The 19674-nt window shown below is 41.5% G+C and overlaps 1 protein-coding gene and 1 long non-coding RNA gene across 3 annotated transcripts in view; one reads left to right on the forward strand and one right to left on the reverse strand.

The window, feature by feature from the left end:
• Tmem135 (transmembrane protein 135) overlaps positions 1-9924 on the reverse strand; it is a 176387-nt gene extending 166463 nt beyond the window's left edge. Inside the window, exon 1 of one of the 2 annotated variants that reach the window (XM_048435237.3) lies at positions 9592-9924. In XM_048435237.3, the coding sequence (XP_048291194.3) occupies positions 9592-9732 (141 nt within the window). In that variant the 5' untranslated portion in view covers positions 9733-9924. The remainder of the gene's footprint in view (positions 1-9591) is intronic. The other variant, XM_048435236.3, reaches the window with a different exon arrangement.
• LOC125401017 (uncharacterized) lies at positions 9483-17841 on the forward strand. The gene is made up of 3 exons (XR_007232184.3): positions 9483-9594; positions 17384-17479; positions 17628-17841. It is a non-coding gene; the product is annotated as an uncharacterized LOC125401017 (long non-coding RNA).
• Positions 17842-19674: the final 1833 nt, after the last annotated feature.

The following is a 19674-nucleotide window of genomic DNA, read 5'->3' on the forward strand; positions in this document are numbered from 1 at the left end:
CACACAGAAGGAAATAATGTTGGCACTGAAAACATTCAGGATTTTAACGTCTTCCAAGCTTCTTTGAATCAAATAAATACTCGTTGTATTGAGAATCTGCTGGATCCAAAACATAAGCAGTAGCAACTGCATCGTCATTTAGTATATGGATTCCACGTGTTAATTCCATCTCTGACCTATGGGACAGCTAAGGGTAAACCTCAAACCTGAGGCCAGCAATGCTCCATAGCCGATAAGGAAAGGGTGGACTGAGAAAGTGTTTACTGCAGTAGCGGGCCCTCGACGCTCTACCGGAAATGGTGTGCTGGCGGTCGCACTTTGAACTCAATGAAGGGACAAGGACTAGTAAGAAGTCACAGAAAACAAGGGCAAGGGACTCAAACAGGCACTAATAAAAGAGACTGTTCCATTTCCAAACAGTAACAAAGCAAGGAAAGGCATCGGTTGCTTAATGAGGAGCCAGTGATAAAATAAGTCCCTCACTTACACCCCTAAATGAGACCTCGGGCAGTCAATTTACAACTCCATGATCTCCTAAGGTCAGATAAGCAAGACAGATATTTTTCAGCAGTTTCAGTTATTAAATGACTTCGGGGATTCTTGGTTAGTTCTGTTCTAAATTTTTTAAAAGGTCTATTACAGACAAGTGAGACGACACACACCATTAAACCCAGCACTCCAGAGACAAACACGTGGGTTCCTGTGAGCTCAAAGTCAGTGTGAGCTACATAATTAAGTTCCAGGCCAGCCAGAGTAAGCCCCTGTCTCTAAATAAATAAATAAATAATCCGAAAGTCTATTACCAAAATATTCATGCAGCTCTCATTTCTATAAAAGGCAGGTGTTAAATTATCCCTTCCCAAAGAGCAAACGAGAGTATGTACTTTGACTCGGCAAAGGGGATAGATATCTGGCACACTGGTCAGGAGTCCCGGGAAGCTGCCTAGGAAAATGATAATTCAAAAAGGTTAATGAACAACTTTTCCTTCTTAGGGACCGAACACCACAGAATTAATACTTCTAGTGTGTGAGTAAGCATTTGAAAATACCACAACAGACTGCACTGTGCTTTCCTTCGCTGACAGTTTACAAAGGTCTCTCAGGCATGCAGTGTGGAACTCCATTTACTTTAAATGTGAAGTGACAGCTAACACTCAAAATACAAAATAAACTTGGTTTTTGAAATCACATGTATGCATGTGTCTGTGTGTGGTTATGTACACATGAGTGCAGCATCTGAGAAGACCAGAAGAAGGCACTGGATCTCCTGGGGCTGGAGTTACAAGTGCTTGTGAATCACCAGGTGTGGATGCTGGGATCTGAACTTGGGTCCTCTGCAGCAGCTCTTAACTGCTGAGCCATCTCTCCAGCCCTAAGACATAATTTCTAAAAGCCTATTTTTATATATTTGTTAGTATAAGTGATAAAATACATAGGAGTATTAAATATTACACATGAACTTTTAAGTGAGCATCAATCTTTTCACAAATTGTAAAAATACAAAGATTACTATTACAAAGAATAGTACAAGACTTTGAGTAAAACGAGCAATAGTGGTCACCTATGTGTGAGCCAGTGAAGGAGAATTGTCAAAACAGGAAAAAAAAAGAAAAGGAACAAACTGTTTCAGAAAGAGAAGAAAGACCTTCAGAAATTCCCAAATTGAAGGAGTCAGTTGAAAACAACAAACAGAAAGAAAGCAGAGCCTGAATTCAACTCCTGCCGTGGGAGAAGCTGAAGCACCATCCCCATCCAAAAGGAAACCCATGCCTCTCCAGTGAGAAGAGCTGCAGGGTCCTGCCCACAGGGCAAACCCACGGGAAGCACATTGTAAACCCAGTCTTGGCGAGATGACCACTGCAGAAGTGAACATGCGGTCCCCTAGCTCAGTGACATGTGACCAGTGCCATCTGAGAGGGAATCAACGGTTTAAAACTGACTTCCCTGGGACCCTGAGAACAGGACCACTCTGGGAATGCTGATTAACCTACCACATTCAGTGAGGGAAGCCTGGGGAGACAGGTGTAGACAGAAGAGGGCTGGATGTTGACAAGGCAGACAGTGTTGGCAGCCGCAGGACTGGCCCAGGTGGTGGAATGTACAGGAAAAGTTAGCCTCATACTTAAGGCCTGAAACATCTGCTCAGCTTACTCTAAAGTTACTCTACAACAGTAGTTCTCAACCTTCCTAATGCTGTGACCTTTAATTCAGTTCCTCATGGTGTGGTGACCCCCAACCACAAAATCATTTAGTTACTACTTCCTAACTGTAATGTTGCTATTGTTAAGAACTGTAATGTAAGCATCTGATATGCAGCTCCCAAAGGGGTCATGATTCACAGGTTGAGAACCATTGCTGTAGAATATAAAAGCCTGAGACAGAAGTCTGATAGTCTATCAACCTCTGTGGTTCAAGCTAATTGTTGTGTGGCTCAGAGCTGCGGAACTGGGGAAAACTGAGGTCCAGCAGGATGATCAATGCATAGCGAGTTTTGCAGGCATGCAGACAGGACAGCCTGTACAGATCTCAATGTGATGCTTTCCTCCTGGATTCCCCACACAACTCCGGACAATCCCGCCTAGAACACTGGCCGTCCTCAAGAGTCTCGGCAGGACGGAAGAACCCGCTCAGTTCACAGAGGGCAAGGCTGAGCGAGGCCAGCAGAAGTTCCTGGTGGACAGAGGGAAGAGTACTACGAGTAGCTGGCTTCTCCAAACAGGCTCAAACACCAACGTAAGTCACATCAGTTAAGACCCTAGAGGTTCCACTGATAAAAGCCTGCCCCTGACTACACTCGACAGTCCTCACCACTGAAGGACCCAGAAGGAACCCTCTCCAATAAACACGACAGCTTTTGTTTTGGGTCCCATGTGTATCACCCCACCCCTTCCCCCAATGTAATGTTAGCATGCTTTAGACAGTGTTTATGCTATTATCTTTTATTCTTCTTCAGAAAACTATAACTGTATTAACATATTTTTCAATATTAAACAATTTTTCTTTCTTTTCTTTGATGTGGGATGTCCTCTATATGTATTGCTTTTATTGGTTGATGATGAATAAAGCTGCTTTGGCCAATGACTTAGCAGAGTACAGTCAGGCGGGAAATCTGAACAGGGATAGAGAGAGAGAAGGCAGAGTCAAGGGGACATCATGTAACTGCCGAAGGAGAAAGACGCCTACCAGAAGGCCACAGTCTTACAGTGATACACAGATTGATAGAAATGGGTTAATTTAAGATGAAAGAGCTAGCTAGAAATATGCCTGAGACATTGGCCAAACAGTATTGTAATTAATATAGTTTCTGTGTGATTATTTGTCTGGGCAGCCAGGAACAAAAGACAAGTCTCTGTTTAAATTCTTCTTGTGGGGGAACTGTTTTGCCTTTTTTCTACTATGCATTTAATAATATTTTGAAATTTGGCTTATTCTGATGGGATTTGAGGTGTTTTATTATTATGATTTTAGCTTTAATGCTTATGTCTTTATACTCCTTTTTACATTGACTTAAAATTGGTTATGAATGTTCTCATAATTAGGGAAGCTTTCTCCTGTTTATTTTTTCTAATCTTTTGCTCTTTTCCTTTTCTTCACAATAATCTCTTCTCTTACTTATTGCTTACTAAATCTCTATTTCCCTTCATCTCTCTGCTCCTTGCCCCCTGAATTCCCCTGACCCACTCACTATTTCCACATTTACCCCCAAATGCTTTTTAACTGCATCACCCACCATTTCCTGTTTATGGTAACTGGTGATGTGTTAGTATTCTTTGAGTTTAAGTCTATTTCTGTATCTTGTATGGTTTAGAGTTACTGCTTCTGCAACAGGTGCCCCTCTCCTCTCTCAATAGCATTGGGGACTGAACTCACAGGTGTAGTCTGCATGTTAAGAAGACCCTCACATGAAGCATGAAGAGATGCCCAAACCAACAAACACACAAATAACACAGGAATGCAGGCATGAGAACACAAGATAACAGCATTCCCCAACAAGGTCACAGTTTCTCAATCACTGCACTCAAAGATACCAAAGAAAGAAAAAGGCCAGATGACATTCTCAAATGTTTGCTGGTAAAAATGAAAAGTGACCTCAAACAGAAAGCAAAATGGCAAAAGAATGAAGAGATCAACTGAGTACTTCGAAAGGAAGAAAGCAAGCAATATAGATGAGAAAGTCAGCAATATGAATGGAAGAAAAGTCAGCAAAATGGAAAAGTAAATTGAAATTTTTAAGGGACATACAAATTTTGGAAATGAAAAATTCAATGAATCATTAAAACAATGGGTAGCATCACCAATAAACTCAATAAAGCGTCAATAATACTACTATTGATAACAATGACCAAGAACTCTGTACATAAAACCAACATGCTAAACCTTAGAATCCTAAAAGGTAAAAGAATAATAAAAACTAACAACATACGGAAGCTACTCCACAGCTAGAACAATATTTCCGAAATCTAAAGAAACGATAGACACCAAAACGCTAAACACACATGACAAGAGAAGGACCTTCCACAGTAGATTATCAACAGCAAGCGGGCAGGACAGGGAAACACCATTGAGGCTGCAAGGGAAGAACAGCAGCTAACACACAAAGGCATGTAAATCAGAGAACATCAAACCCCCTACTACTAACCCTAAAAACCAGAAAAGGACAGGTCAATGTATTTCAGGCCCTCAAAGTAAATAACCACCAACAAAGCTACTTCTTCAAATTAACCAAGATATGAGGACAAATTACATGAAAGCAAGGAAAGAACCCATTATGTCCAACACAGTAAAACAGCAAGCCCATAATACCAACAAGATAAAGAAAAGAACAAATAATCCAACCCATCACAAAAGCAACCAACAAAAGTATAAGGGTCAGCAAAACTTTCACAGTGATAACTTTAAATGTTAATGGCTTCAACTCCCCAGTAAAGAATTATAGACCAGTTGACAGGGATAATAATAATAATAACAACAACAACAACAACAACAACATAACCTGCTGTCTCTGAGAAATATTCCCCTCCTGAAAAGGACAGCCACAGACTGAGAGTCAAAGTATGAATCAATTTGTGATGTCCAAGCTGGTGTAGCTTATTCTGATACCTAAGGATCTAGTCTTCAAGCCAGCATTAATCAGAAGAGGCAAAGGCCACTACATATTGATAAAGGTAACAATTCACCAGGACATAAAATTGTAAAGACGTGGGCATTTAATGTTGGGAGTTGGGGTTCCCATTTTGAATATGATGATTTTGATGATGATGATGATGATAACAATAGGCCATGAAAAGTCAGATATGTCCTGATACAAGAATACTAGGCAACTTGAATAGGCCACTCTTCTCTGAATATATTATCCACGCTAAAAATGAACAAAGAATACAAATATACAGTCTTCTTCAGCCCATGGTTACAAACAGGAAAGGAAACAGTCAAGTGACCGTATTTGCAGCAGAACAATCCTACTCCTAAGACACTAAAACCTCAACCTATATCTGTGAATGTTAACAAAAAATTTTAAAAAATGAGTAAAAAAAAGTTAAAGATGAGGGATAAGAACAATAGAATATAGTTCTCTGCAGGCAGGCTGTTTCAATAAAAGGCAGGCTTGGTTTGGTGTCAGGAGACTTTGAAGGCATCATTATCACAAAGTAGGCTAAAACACACGAGTGTGTATGTGTGTGTTTGAAGGTACGAATACACAGAGATGTGGACCAAAATTTCACTCCCAGCTACGTTAACTATCATCTTTTCTGTCTTTATGGGCGCCATACTTTCTAAGACAAATTCATCCATGACAGACAATGTATATTTACATAGAGAATAACAGTTCTTACAAACAACCATTCTTTGTGAACCGTGGGAAATACTAGAGGTTTAAATCACTTCAGCATTGTTAGATAAAGGGATTTAACATGATCTAGTTCTCATGAGAGGGAACTGTGTATGATTTCACAGAACTCTATGAAATGATTAGCTAATAACTTCCTGAAACATTTCGTTCTCTATCAATTAATCTACTGTTATTAATCACTGAATTAAAATTGGCATTTTATATTTCTTTATAAATGAATTACAAATTGTTAATCAGAATAAAATTGGTGAGTCTACATTTCAAAATACTTTAAGCAGGAAATAAAAGAAGCATGAAAGCAAATGCACAGAACAAGAGAATAATATCAGGAAACTATGGAATCCATTATATTAACTCGTATTTCAAATGAAAGGGAAATAATGTAAGGCTCACTTTACAGGTTCCAGAATATGATTTATAATCCTATAAATACGAGCAGGGCCTCGTGCTGTCTCCAAACCCTCCGTTCTCATGCCCTGTTTACTCTTCCAGTGAGAGACTTCTAAAACTGCCCTTTCATTTTCTCTGGCAAGAATACCAAATACCAACCTACTCCTGAACTATTCTAAAGTCCATTCATTCCCACATGCACTCATTCAGAACTTCCAAACAGTGCTGGTTCTGAATAAAAGCTACCTGCTGTAACAGGAGATCCAGCCATCATGAGGACATACTTCCACAGCAAACCCACTGAATTAGAGGCTTACCATGTCAGCTACTATTCCTACTGCCATTCTTCTCTAAGTCCAACCAAGTGATCTGTTAGCAAGCTAGAAACAGAGGCAACCTAACTTTCCTTCGATCCCGCTGCTAGGGAAGCATACACAGATGGGATTCCACAGGCACCTAACGCTCTGGACCATCAAGCAAAGCAACTACAACTCCTAACCACCCTTCCAACTCCAACAAGCAACTGCCACAGGACTCCTCATCCTTACACAGCATGTGTTCCTGCAACCTCCCTGGCTAAAAAGGTGAAACAAAACAAAAACAAATTGTTCCTTTGGCCTGACCTTTGGTCAGATACCTGAGCACAAAACAAGGCCGTGACCCTGTCCTTTTATCTTACTGCCCTAAAATCTTATAAAGCAAGATGAATCTCTCTGATTTTCTGTTTTCTTCTTCACAAAGTGGGGATAATCTTCAGATGGCGTCACAGCCGTCCAGGGTGAAATGAGTGAAGGCGCAAACACAGAATGATCAGCAGGAACTCCAATGCCTAACTACATACAAACCTTTTGTCGTATACATTGTACATATTCTTTCTCTTAACAAAACTCTAGGATTTCTCCCTCAAGTCACCTATTAGCTCCCTCTGTTGATGTACACCCCATACATTCACACCACGAATCAAGGTTCAATCCCACTTTCAAGGCCAAAGTCAAATTCCACCAACTCTAACTGACAGTAAGAGCCACTGCAGAAGGAGAAAGAGAAAAATACACATATTCAAGACGTTATGAGCTAGGGATAGAACTCAGTGGGTAGAGTGCCTACCTAGTATGCATACGGCTGAGTTTAGCAGGAGCACCATATAAACAATGTACGGTAGTGCATACCTGTAATCCCAGGACCTGAGAGGTAGAGGCCTGAGAATTCAAAGATAAAGGTCAGAAGTCCTTGCCTTTAATAACAACAACAACATACAAAATGTGTGGAAGATCATCAGTGCATTATTCTACCTCAATTCTCACACCCACAGACATAAAAACCAAACATGCATAAAGTCAGAGGGTAACTGATAGAAGTGAGACGCAAACCCAGATCAACTACAGAACTCCTACAAAAAGTACAGTGTGACTAAAATTCCACTCCTTTGCCTTAGTGCCTGAGATGGGCTAACAATTTCTAATCTCTGTTTTACTTAAAATACTAGTCAGTTCTCACTAATTTCATTTCACAACCACCAATAAGCAACAACTTGAAATACACATGATAAGGCCACATGAGATAGGAAATTTGTTCTGAAGAAGTATTTAGCGTATCTGAAAATGCAATAGCAAAACAAGTCTTTCTTGATCCCTACTGATCCTATCTTGCTAGAGTCGGAGAATCTCTGCCCTAGCAGCTTCCCTAAACTATGCTAACACAGAACAGGATCGATGGATTGTCTATACTGTAGATACAACACAGGCATTCCACAAATACTCGTCAAATGAATAAATGAATACGTGATTCTGTGGAGCTCAGGAGAAATCGCACAGTGTCAACCTTCTTCCCACCTAGTTCCTAATCGTTGAGGTCAAAAATAATCTTGGAACACATTACCTGGATTAGTTTTGCTGCATTTTGTTTTGTCAAGGGTAAGAGGTGGTGGAACAGGGCAAGCAGTCAGAACACAGGATCTGGCACATGCTAAGCAAAGGCTTGACCACTAAGCTACCCTCTACCCCTGGCCTAGGAACAGTTGTTTTGTGCAGATGATCAAGAGACCAAAGAATCTGTAGATGTTTAAAAAAAAAAAAACTCTGGGGCAGAGTTCAACAGTAGAACTCTTGTCTTGACAGTACAAGACAACAGGTTAAGAATCCCAGCAACACCAAATGATAATAACATAGTAATAAATAAAAATCACAGGCTGTCCACAATTCATATATAAGAGCCAATAGCAACAGTATGAGAGAAAATGTACATGTAGATATAGATTTATGTAAATAAGACTCTATTACTAACCTCCAGATCCTCCCTACTAAAGGGGGCAGTCCCCAGTATCAACACCCCTTTACAGTTAATCAGAAATTTACTCTCCAGGTCCCACCGAGACCTACTGAATTGGAAACCCCATCCTAACATGACCCCTGGGATTTTCTTGAAATACAAAAAGGTGGAAAAGCACCTTTGGAAGTTGCCTTTTACACCCTCAGAGGCAGTTACTATCCCTTCCTGTGTTCTGTCAATAATTACTAATTAGACTTCTCTATAAGTTACAGGCATAATCATACTGTCAAGAACGTCATCGGTCCAAATTATTACTTCAACAAAAAATGGATCATCCATTGGATATTGAATAAACTTCTAGGAAACATGCAAAATAGGGTATCTACCTTCTTAGTACACAGACTTCAACAGATAAAAAAAAATGACAGTGAATGTCAGTGATCAAATAATCGGTCTTTAATGCCAAGGATGTGATGACTGAAGGAAACGGGAGCGCTCTTTAGGAGAAAATATGTTTCCTAGTTCTAAGTGTTACAGGTGGGTTTCCAGATACTCTCTATAAACTTCCCTGCATGCAAACCTGTATAAGAAAAATGACCTCGACGGCATAAGTCAGATCTCCTAACACCTTCAATGACTCCGAAATCACCGCACAAATCTCAAACCAGGAGTCTACTCTGCAAACTTGCGAAAGAGCACAAACCCTTAAGCCACAATTCTGTCATCTCAAACTGAGCCAAGATCTGTCTGTGGTCACGGGAGCATACCCTTTTCCATAGGAGGAAGGGGCGCGAGGAGAGCCTTGGGCATGCACTGACTAAGTTTGCTCCAATACCGCTCCATCACAAAGTCCCTGGGTCCAGGTCCTCAAGTGTCCTGCACTCTGACCCCGGCAGTCAGGTGCACATCCCCATCCTAGCAACAGGCGTCCGGTGACAGTTCGCCCTCGGGGTCCCCTCCCCCTCCTTCCGCCGAGGACTCCTCGCACCTCCCCTCGCCCCGGCCTCCCACCACCCCTAAAGCTGCCCCACAAGCAATACTCCCGGGGAGGCCCGTCCTGCACACACGCTGACCCTGCTCACCAGGTACAGGGGCGCGTAGATCTTGAGGGACTCCTCCAGGGCGGCCCAAGTGATCTGCAGGAAGGAGACCCGGCAGGAGGGGTGCCAAGTGTGGCCGATCTCGTAGCAGTTATGAGGGATGGACTTGCTGAGGGCCGCCATGACGAGCGGCGGGGGTGACTGCGCGTGGTCAAGGGACCGCGGGTCTCGGCGGGGGGTGGCAGGCACACAACGGCGGGACCGGAGCCGAGCTGGCCGAGGTGTGCGGGGTGCGGAAAGGTCACGCGAGGGGGTTACTTAGGGCCGGAGTCCTCGGATGTTGGCCGGTCCGCGTATGGCAGCGCGAGGGGGCGGGGCGCGCACAGCGGAGGCGGGGAGGGGCGGTGCGTGCGCGCTCCCGCGGGTGGGCGGGCGCGCGGAGGAAGTGAGAGCCTTCAGCCTTCCCTAGCTAGTAGGGCTCGGGGACGCGCTAGCAAGAGCCCGGCTGTCTCAGCGGTCGTCCTTTCAAAGGCCGGCCAAGTAGGGTAGAGAGTAGTGGAACAAAAGAATTCAATATCTTTGCTGAGAGATGGAGGAGAAAGGTTCGCCACTGGGCCAGCCTGGAGAAGCTTGCTCCACTGTTGTGCCGGTTCTCCCAGGTGTTCATGTAAGGCTGCCTGCGGTTGCAACAGCACCTCAGTGTTCTTCCTACTTGCTCAACCTCCGAAACCTAAGCGTTCTTTTGCCCGGAAAGCCTTGAAAATGCTCATTTGGCTGTGTTCAAATGCATACCATATTCAGAAAGGCCGTAGTGAGGCCTTGCCAGACCCTAATGACTAAGCAGTCCTACCAACAGGGTCCTTGACAAATACTCATTACCCAAGTGGCACACAGCAAAGATAGCAACAGTACAGACAGTACTCCTGCCTGGCCTGAGAACTTGACCTAAGACAGATAACCGTGACAAACCACCTGCCATTTAGCCCCTTAGTGTCCATTTCTTTGTGCATAATAGCCTGCTTTCTTTGGACTTCTAATGTATTACCTCTGGGTCGGTCCCTCAACTCCATCCAGTTCCTTCCACAATATTTACTAAACTAATAAAATTTCCCAAGCCCTGTTTGATACCCTGAAGAGACTTATGTGGAAAAGATGTGTTCCTGCTGCCGTAAAAGTAGTACTCTAGACATTAGGCAATACACAGGTAAGATAGGTGTGAGCTATCTGAAGGATGCCTGTATATTGTATATGTTACAGAACATCACAGACTCTTCTCGGAGTTCAGTGCGAGCTGTCACCTTTGATTGCTACACTGATTATAAAATGACCACTTCGATAACATGGCATCCACTTGCTAACCAAAATGGCCAGAGAGAAGAGGAGAGACAGCAAACTTCTCAGGCTGTGTCTGGCAGCTTGTGGAGGCTAAGCAGGAGGGTCTGGAGTTCAAGGCCAGCCTGAGCTACAGAGTGAATCTGAGGCCAGCCTAGGACTGCATCACGAGACCTTGCCTTTTCCAAAAAGGAAAAGAGAAAGAAACTTTGCTGTAGACCAGTACAAAAGAGTCAGCTGAGTAATGTGATGACATCTTGGGCAAATGGCAGCTCACATCTGATGGCTGCATCACTGCACAGAATGGCAAAACAGATACCAGGGTAATTAATAGGACCAGCCATCGTCCTATGCCTCTGGCTACCCAAACATCTTCCCACGCATGAATGGACTTCCCAAGAGAGACCACTGAAAATACCCAATTGCTATCACATCCTGTTCTAAGTCCAAGATTTTCCTGAAGTTCTGCTGTTCAAGGTATCATCCCCACTCACTCAATACGCCCAGTAGAGAATACTAGCAAGGGAGCGAAAGAATCACCGTGTTTACAAAGACCTCCAGCTCAGAAAGGGTGTGGGTGGGAAGCACACCGTATAAAGTTGCCCTAGCAATTACAGGAATAGTAATGCAAGCTTCCCTTACTAACGTCAATAATCTATTCCTGAAAACCTGATGATCTGCAAGAAAAAATGCTGCAAAGCTTTAAATGAGAAAAATAAAGTGAATTATACATAAGCCTCCCTTCTTCTTCTTCAAGAATTTGAATTAAAATATAAAATATAAATAACAAACTATCTACACAGAAGCCAGGGGCTGGGTCACAACCTTTGGCCTTGTTGGGATGTAAGGGACATGCAACGACTGGGGACACGCTGATATGATGGCCCATGCTGTCACCCGGGGCCATCATCCAGGCCTGAGATGCTGCCTAGGGCCATGTCTGAGATGACATCACAGCTCCTGTTACCACCAAGAGCCATGCAGATGTCCAGGGTCTGGCCAGCCACCTGAGACCATGTTGCTGTCCAAGGGCTGTGCTGTCGCCGGAACCATACTGATCTGGGTGACCTAAGCTGCCACAGAGACCATGATGGCATCCAGGTCCGACTTGCTGCCAAGGGCCATGTCTAGGTTCGTGGTCCTGTTACGGTTGTGGTCTGTGTTGGTATCTATGGTTTGTGTGACCACCGGGGGCCATAAGAACCATACATGATGAAGTGGCAACGGCCAGCCTGAGCCGATCCTGCTCTTCTCTGGCCCTGGGAAAGCTGGTCCTGAGCTTCCCTAAACACTGCAGCAAGAGAACTGGTCCTGACCCTCACGGGAGGGCTGGCTACAAAGACCCAGGCACAGGGGAGCTGGCTCCTGGCACTCAGGAGAGACAGCCCTACCCCTCACACGAGTGTGGGAGAGCTGGCCCTGATGGCATATATATTATATGAATATTATTTTAACTATGTAAAGATGTATAAAAGGTAGGGCCCACTTGTACATCCCAGCTGCCCAGCTAGCTTAGCCCCAAAATAACCACACAGAAATTGTATTCATTAAAACACTGCTTAGCCCATTAGCTCTAACTTCTTATTGGCTAACTCTTATATTAATTTAACCCATTTTTATTAATCTGTATATCTCTACGTGGCAGTGGCTTACCAAGTAAAATTCCCAGCATCTGCCTCCTGCGGCTCCATGGCTTCTTCTTAATTCTGCCTCCTTCCTCCCAGCGTGTCATCTAGTTTTCCCTACCTACCTAAGTTCTGCCCTATCAATAGGCCAAGGCAGTCTCTTTATTCATTAACCAATGAAAGCAACATATAGACAGAAGGACCTCCCACACCAAAGATGTGTTACATTTATGTTAAAGAACATTACTTCAACTGTGTAAAGGTGTGTTACTTTTACTTATGCTACATTTGTTTAATGATGTAAAGATGTGCTGCATCTGTTGCACCTTGCTTGTCTAAGGCACATAATTGGTCTGATATAAAGCTGAACAGCCAATAACTAGGCAGAGAGAATCAATAGAAGGAGAACTCTAGACTCGAGAGGAACAAGAAAATAAGAAAAGAGAAAGAGGGACACACCTGGGGCAAGAAGCCAGGCACCTGCCAGTCAACAGACCTGAGAAGCCATGAAAGTAAGATACACAGAAGAAAAGAAATGTAAAAACCCCCAAGGCAAAAGGTACCTAAAGAAAAAAAGAGCTAGTCAGAAATGAGCCTAAGCAAGCCAAGCGGTCATACTAATAAGTCTCTGGGTCATGATTTGGATATGGGGTGGCGACCTGGCACACCATGAGCATAAGAGTGATGGCTCCGCCACATGCCTGAGGGGGGCAGTCCAGTGGTTCAGAGTGACCGATTCAGCTACCACCCAGGCCCACATCCTGGGCATTTGGGTGGCCCACTGTAACATCTACCCCATCTATAAGGTACCGGTCGGGCAGAACAATAACCACAGGATCTCCGTGACTTGACGGTCACAGGATAGCCAAGAGGAGGTTCGAGGACAGTCCAGCGATTTGACCAGATCAATAACTCCCTGCAATAAACATTTGCAAGTAAAGCTGAAAGGACAGAAGGGTGGACTGTGTGCCACACCATGGTCCCCAACGCCACTAAGATAAATGAAGAGGTGTTGGAGAAGAGGGGAAGACAGTGGGGGGGGGGCGGGGAGTGCTTGTTTAGTTGGTTGGTTTAGTTTTATTTATTTTTTTAATTTTCTTTTCCGAAGGGATGTTGCAAGGGTGAAGGGGAATATGGAGGGCCTGGGAAATGAACAGAATTGGGGTGCATGATGTGAAATTCCCCCAAAAATCAATAAAGAAATTATGTTCAAAAACAACAACCTATCGTATTGTAATGCACAGTACTTTATTTTTTGATTGAAAATAATTTTTTCATACAGTATATTCTGAACTTCTAATCATGGCTTTCCCTCCATAATGTCCTCCAAGATCATCTCCATCTCCTGACCCATCCAACTCCATGCCTTCTTTTTCTCTCTTTTTATAGAAAAGGCAAATTTTAAAAAGATAAAATAATCAAAACAGACAAACAAGAAAAAACAAACAAGCAATGAAAAGGCATAAGAAATATATACATATGCAAGCACATACCACGTACACACAAAACCAATAACACAAAATTGAAAAAGATAATAAATAACTAAAAGACAAGTAAGAAAAAAATGCCCAAACAAGCATTAAGAGACAAAACATCTCAAAAAAGGCCACTGAGCTTGTTTTGTGTTGGTCATTTACTGCTGGGCAAGCTCATCGACTCCCAGGAATGGGAGGGTACTACTCATGTCTGGTGCTGCTAGAGAGGCTCCAGAGTAGGAAGGCATTAAAAAGTCCTCAGAATTGGTCTCTGTGGTGGTTTGGGTAAGAATGGCCCCCAGAGGCTCATATATTTGAATGTTTAGTCATCAAGAAGTGACACTATTTGAAAGGATTAGAAGGATTAAGAGGTGTGGCCTTGTTGGAGAAAGTATGCCACTAGGGGTAAGTTTTGAGGTTCAAAAGCCCATACCAAGCCCAGAGTCTCTTGCTATGCCTATGGGTTAAGATGTAGCTGTCAGCTACTGCTCCAGCATCTTCCTGTGTGCTGCCATACTTCCTGCCATGGTGATAATGGACTAAACCTTCAAAACTCTAAGCAAGTCCCAATTAAATGTCTTCTCTTATAATAGTTGCCCTGGTCATGATGCCTCTTCACACAAATAGAACATTAACCAATTCAGGTTCCATAATTTATAATAAAAAACATCCTAGGCAAAATTTGTTTGCAGTAGTTTACATTTTTAATTTATAGGTTCTAAGAAAAATATATATATATTTATATTATATAATATATATATATATATATATATAAACCAGTGGTTCTCAACCTTCCTAATGTTGCAGCCCCTTACTTAATATAGTTCCTCATGTTGTGGTGACCTCCAACCAAACACTTACTTTCATTGCTATTTCATAACTATAACTTTACTACTGTTGTGAATCATAATACAAATATCTGTGTTTTCCAGTAGTCTGGGGCAACCTCTGTGAAGGGGTTGTTGGACACCCCCAAAGGGGTCATGACCCACAGTTTGAGAACCGCTGATAAATAGTCTCACACTGGTTTTCAAAGTAGGCTTCTCATTACACTGCCATTAAGATCAATGTAAACATTTTCTCTGAGTGGATCATTTGTTATTTTGGGGGAGTTTATGACAGTGTTTGACTGATACCTTCTTGGGCCTTCATTGTTTCTCTTTCAAAAAAAAAGTGAGGAAAGGAGAACAAGGGAAGGAAGGGACCACCTCGGGCCTTGGACTTCATTGGCAAGGTGAAACAAAATTTCTTCAAATAAGATGCACAATAAATGGGGGAAGGGGGTATTCTGACTATTTTGGTAGAATTCAAAGACTTGAAGTCATGAGTCGAAAATGGTTGTTTCTTGTAATATTCCACCTTTGTAGGTGTCAAAAGAAAAGAATGGGAATGCCCAGAAGATGAGATGCATAGTATATATTTATCAAGATGAATTTGTTCAGATTTGTACAAAATCATTATAGACATGTATTCAGACACAAGAATAATACAAATCACGGCTTACACTAAGCAGACCTTGGTACTTCTTTATTGCTACAATATTCAAAGTCCACCTATACTTTTTTGACAATAAACAAAGTTCTCAGAAAAGTTACATATAGCACAGTATTTGTTTCAACATAGCTTCACGCCCCCTCACCACTTTATCTAAAGTAACATTTTCTGCTTTTAAGATGTAAATACAGGAAGCTGTGGCTCAGTTGGTGGAGGGCTAGCTTATCATGCACTAGGCCTTGGGTTCCACCCCCAGCATCACACAAACTGGTAATGTACACCTGCAACCCCAATGTTCAGGAGGAGGGGACATGAGGACCAGAAGCTCAAGGACAGATCCTCCTCCCTGGCTATGGAATAAATGCAAACCAGCCTGACCCACAGGAGACACTCTTAAAAAGATTAAATTCACATTTTCCCATAGAAACATTAAAAGATGATTATTGAGAGAAATATTCTCTTTCAGATCAAGTAACCAGTGATTTTTGTCAATGCAGGTCTCTTTAAAATTTGGAAGCTTCTTCTATGGCAAAAAAGGACAAAAGAAAGAAAAAAGAAGCCACGCACCCTAAAGTCCTTGCAACAAACAAACACTTCTATCTTGGACTGAGAGTTGGGTGGGGAATGCGTTTCATAGGCTTGCAAACCCTCTGTCCAGCCTTGAAAGGACCCAGGTAGAAGAAAATCTCTAAACCCCTAGAGCCTTAAAAAAGAATCCAAAGATCCATATAGCTCGACCTGGATTTGAACTTTTCCTCAAAGAAAGCTTTGATCTAAGAACCTTTTACCATCTACAGAGGCATGGTGTTGTCTTGTCTGTTTTTAAAATGGAAGTGTTTGGATTCTTGATATTTGTCTCGAATTCTTAAGAATTTTGAGAAGCTCCTTTGTAGTGCTTCGCTTCCTATCTAAACATGTTTGGTATTTTAAAACCAGTTGATACTTTCAATATTCTACCTAGAAACGTCTTTAACCAAATGCAGATCTGCATCAAACAGAGTTTCTGCACTCCACATTTTAACAGGCAACAATGTTGCCAAACTTAACTAGGTGACCAGGATTCCTTTTTCCCCAGCCTCTGTTAATTTCTTCACAGCAAGCCTTCAAGAGTTGCCAAAATTACTCCCAAACAACCTGACAGTGTTTAGCTATACTTTTATAGCATACCCAGTATCTATATTACTTTGATGATTTATGATTATTCTTTGAGAGGAAAAGTACAAAATGAGTAGAAAGGAGATAAGAGTGGATGTGTGGAAGAAATACATCAGAGGCCAGCAATGTCCTAAGGAGACAGAGGAACTCAGGGACATTTCTAAAAGTCTTAGTATGGAATTAGAGTCAAAAGGGAGGAGCCACCAATACAACTGAAACACATATTTAGGGTGATTGCCCCAGGAGCCCAGGAGTTCTGGACTCACCCACAAACCTCTCTCCACTACAAAAATGACCCACAGGCCATTTTCTGAGAATGCAAGGACCAAATCTATTTACACTATGGTCTGGCTTCTTGTGTAGCTCTGTCTCCAGTGAGACACGGGAAAAGATGGTACCCTACATCCTCGTTTGTGTGAGGGGTGTGTTTATGTTTGTGTTTGCTTAGAACTGGAGAGTGAAGGGGAGGGGGAGGGAAATGGGAGGATGGGAGGAGGTGGAAATTTTTAATTAATTAATTAAAAATAAATCAATAAATCAATAAATCCCCCCAGAGATACATTACAGAGTGCTTTACTAACTTTAAATTTTTAAATGCTAATTTAAAAGGAAAAACAGATATACAGAGACATTGAAAATAGAAAAAAAAACTGCTGAATTGAAACATCCTATATATTTTAAAGATGTGTTAATCTCAATAAAAACCAGGATATGTGTTACATTAGGGAAGAGGTTTTGCTTTTGTTTCCACAGGAAAAGAAGAGCTATGAATACTATCAAGATTGACAAAGTTTAGATTCAGACAGGAGAGCCTTCTATAAGACATACAACTGCCTTTCACTTGATCAGGTATGAAAAATAAATAAATAATTTTTATTACTAAAAGATATGCTTTTTCTGTTGCCACAAAACGTTTTGTCTTAACAAAGATATAATCTGACAGAAAAGGAACTCCCCAAAGTTAGAGTTGGTCAGGGTATTGATTTTGTCTTTCCAGGAGAATGAAAGCATCCAACTAAGGAATCTAAAGATCCCTGGACAAACGAGCCATCTAAAGAAAGATGAACTATTTCGAGAAAAATGTCCCAAGAAAAAGAGTAAAATTGGCCTAATGGTATAGTACATTTTCAATAGTATAAAATTTCATAAAATTTTGCAAACAGTTGTTTCTGCTGCTCTTTACAAACAAAAAAGATAAATGGTCTTTTTGTGATCCCAATTAAATTAAAAACTCAAAGCTGGCTTTGGAACTGGAGTGTGACTCTCTCCCTCTCTAAACCCAAACATGCCAGTGAAAATCCAAAATCTCTATCTCACAACAGAAGAGCCACCTGGTATGGGACCCAAAATTTGGGACTTCTAGTGTCATTAATCGCTAAAGTATAAATATTAGCACTAAAATTTTATAATATTATACATATACATAAAATATATCATATTTAAACTCTTTTGTTTTAAACTCTTCTGGTCATAGAACTAATTCTAGAATTAGGCTTCATCTAGTTTCTTGTACACAATTTTGAATTTGAATTTGAAGCAGGTAACTAACTAGGAATTAAGTTTGTGCACCTGGGATATACTTAATAGATTGTGGTCCTTTAACTTCTCTGAGATCTGCTACATGTGACATTTACAATGTTTAAGTTTTCTGCAGTGAACCATAACCATTACTAACAGTGACCTTTGAAGTCTCTAAAAAGACGATGGGGCCCCACAACGATGATTCCACCTGGACTGTGGTAATGCTATTAAGCTGACAAACACCACCGAAAGATCAGTTTCTGACTGCAAACTGCTCAGTCAGGACAACTTCAAAGCTGTTCTAACTGGGAGGGTCCAACCTTACAAACTACTCTAGCCAGGACTTCAGAAAAGCATGGCATTTTCCCATTATACAGTCACTGGACAATCAATGTTACAGCTAGTTTTCCCAGGACTTGACCATTATCTCAATTTTCTCAGGCCCCCTAAATATACTGTCACCCCAGACAATAGGAAAGAATTTAAAGAACACAACACTCACAGTCCCAAGAAGTAGGGTGGGTGGTTTTTGGTCATTTGGTGGGTTATGGATGCTTGTCATCATTTGGTGGGGGGGCGCTGTTTGCAAATTGCTATTTGCCATGGTAAGAGGAAAAACTAAGGAAGGGAATTTAGATTCAAGGATCTCTTTCTGAAAAGAAATAGATAAAGGAATGGTAGGATGAAAGGGTAGATTATTAAAACTACCTTAAACTAAAAAGCAACTATTAATCTCAAATATTTTACACTAGTATGTATTTTTGTATACTGATGCAAATTTAAGGTTAATGTGTTATACTGTATATGTTTCTACTCTTGTTTAAAGAATTTTTGTATATTGATACAAATTTAAAGTTATTTTGTTACAGCATACTGTATATATGTTTCTACTCATGTTTGAGGTATTGTACCTATGTAACTCATTTAAAAATGGAAGGTAAAGTTCTAGTCACTGAAAGATAGAAGTCATTTAGGATAATTAAGAAATACAGGTAAGTAATTAGTTATCTATTACAATCAAACTTGTAGTTATGTTAAGTATGTCTTCAAGATCACACAGAAATATTTCAGATAGATAATGGTCTTCAAACACTTCAAATACCTACAGAATATGGCATTTAAAATATTTTATTAACATAGGGCTTTTCATGACAGTAAGACACATCTACTCCTGGCAGCAACAATCTACATCATAAAAGAATGACGAGCGTCAAAGAACTGCCATATGGAGTTAGTTTTCAATGTAGGAAAGCTTGCCATCTGGGCAAGAAACTGTCTTTGTCTCTACTGACGACAGTATACTGTCCGAACTGGACAGGCAGTACACAAAGGAAAGCAACTGCTGAACTTTGCCAAGATAAGATAGGACGATTCCCAAAATTCCTTCTTCATAGAAAATTCTACCAGGTCCTAAGCTTAGATGCTAGAGACAGTAGCCTCAATTTTGCAGAGGAAGCTTGGGGGATTGTCCAGGTCACCAGTTGTCTCTGTCACTTTTATAGTTCTGGAATGTGTTTTCTCTG

This window comes from Myodes glareolus, chromosome 24, assembly GCF_982192425.1.
Source record: "Myodes glareolus chromosome 24, mMyoGla1.1, whole genome shotgun sequence".
Taxonomy (NCBI): Eukaryota; Metazoa; Chordata; class Mammalia; order Rodentia; family Cricetidae; genus Myodes; species Myodes glareolus.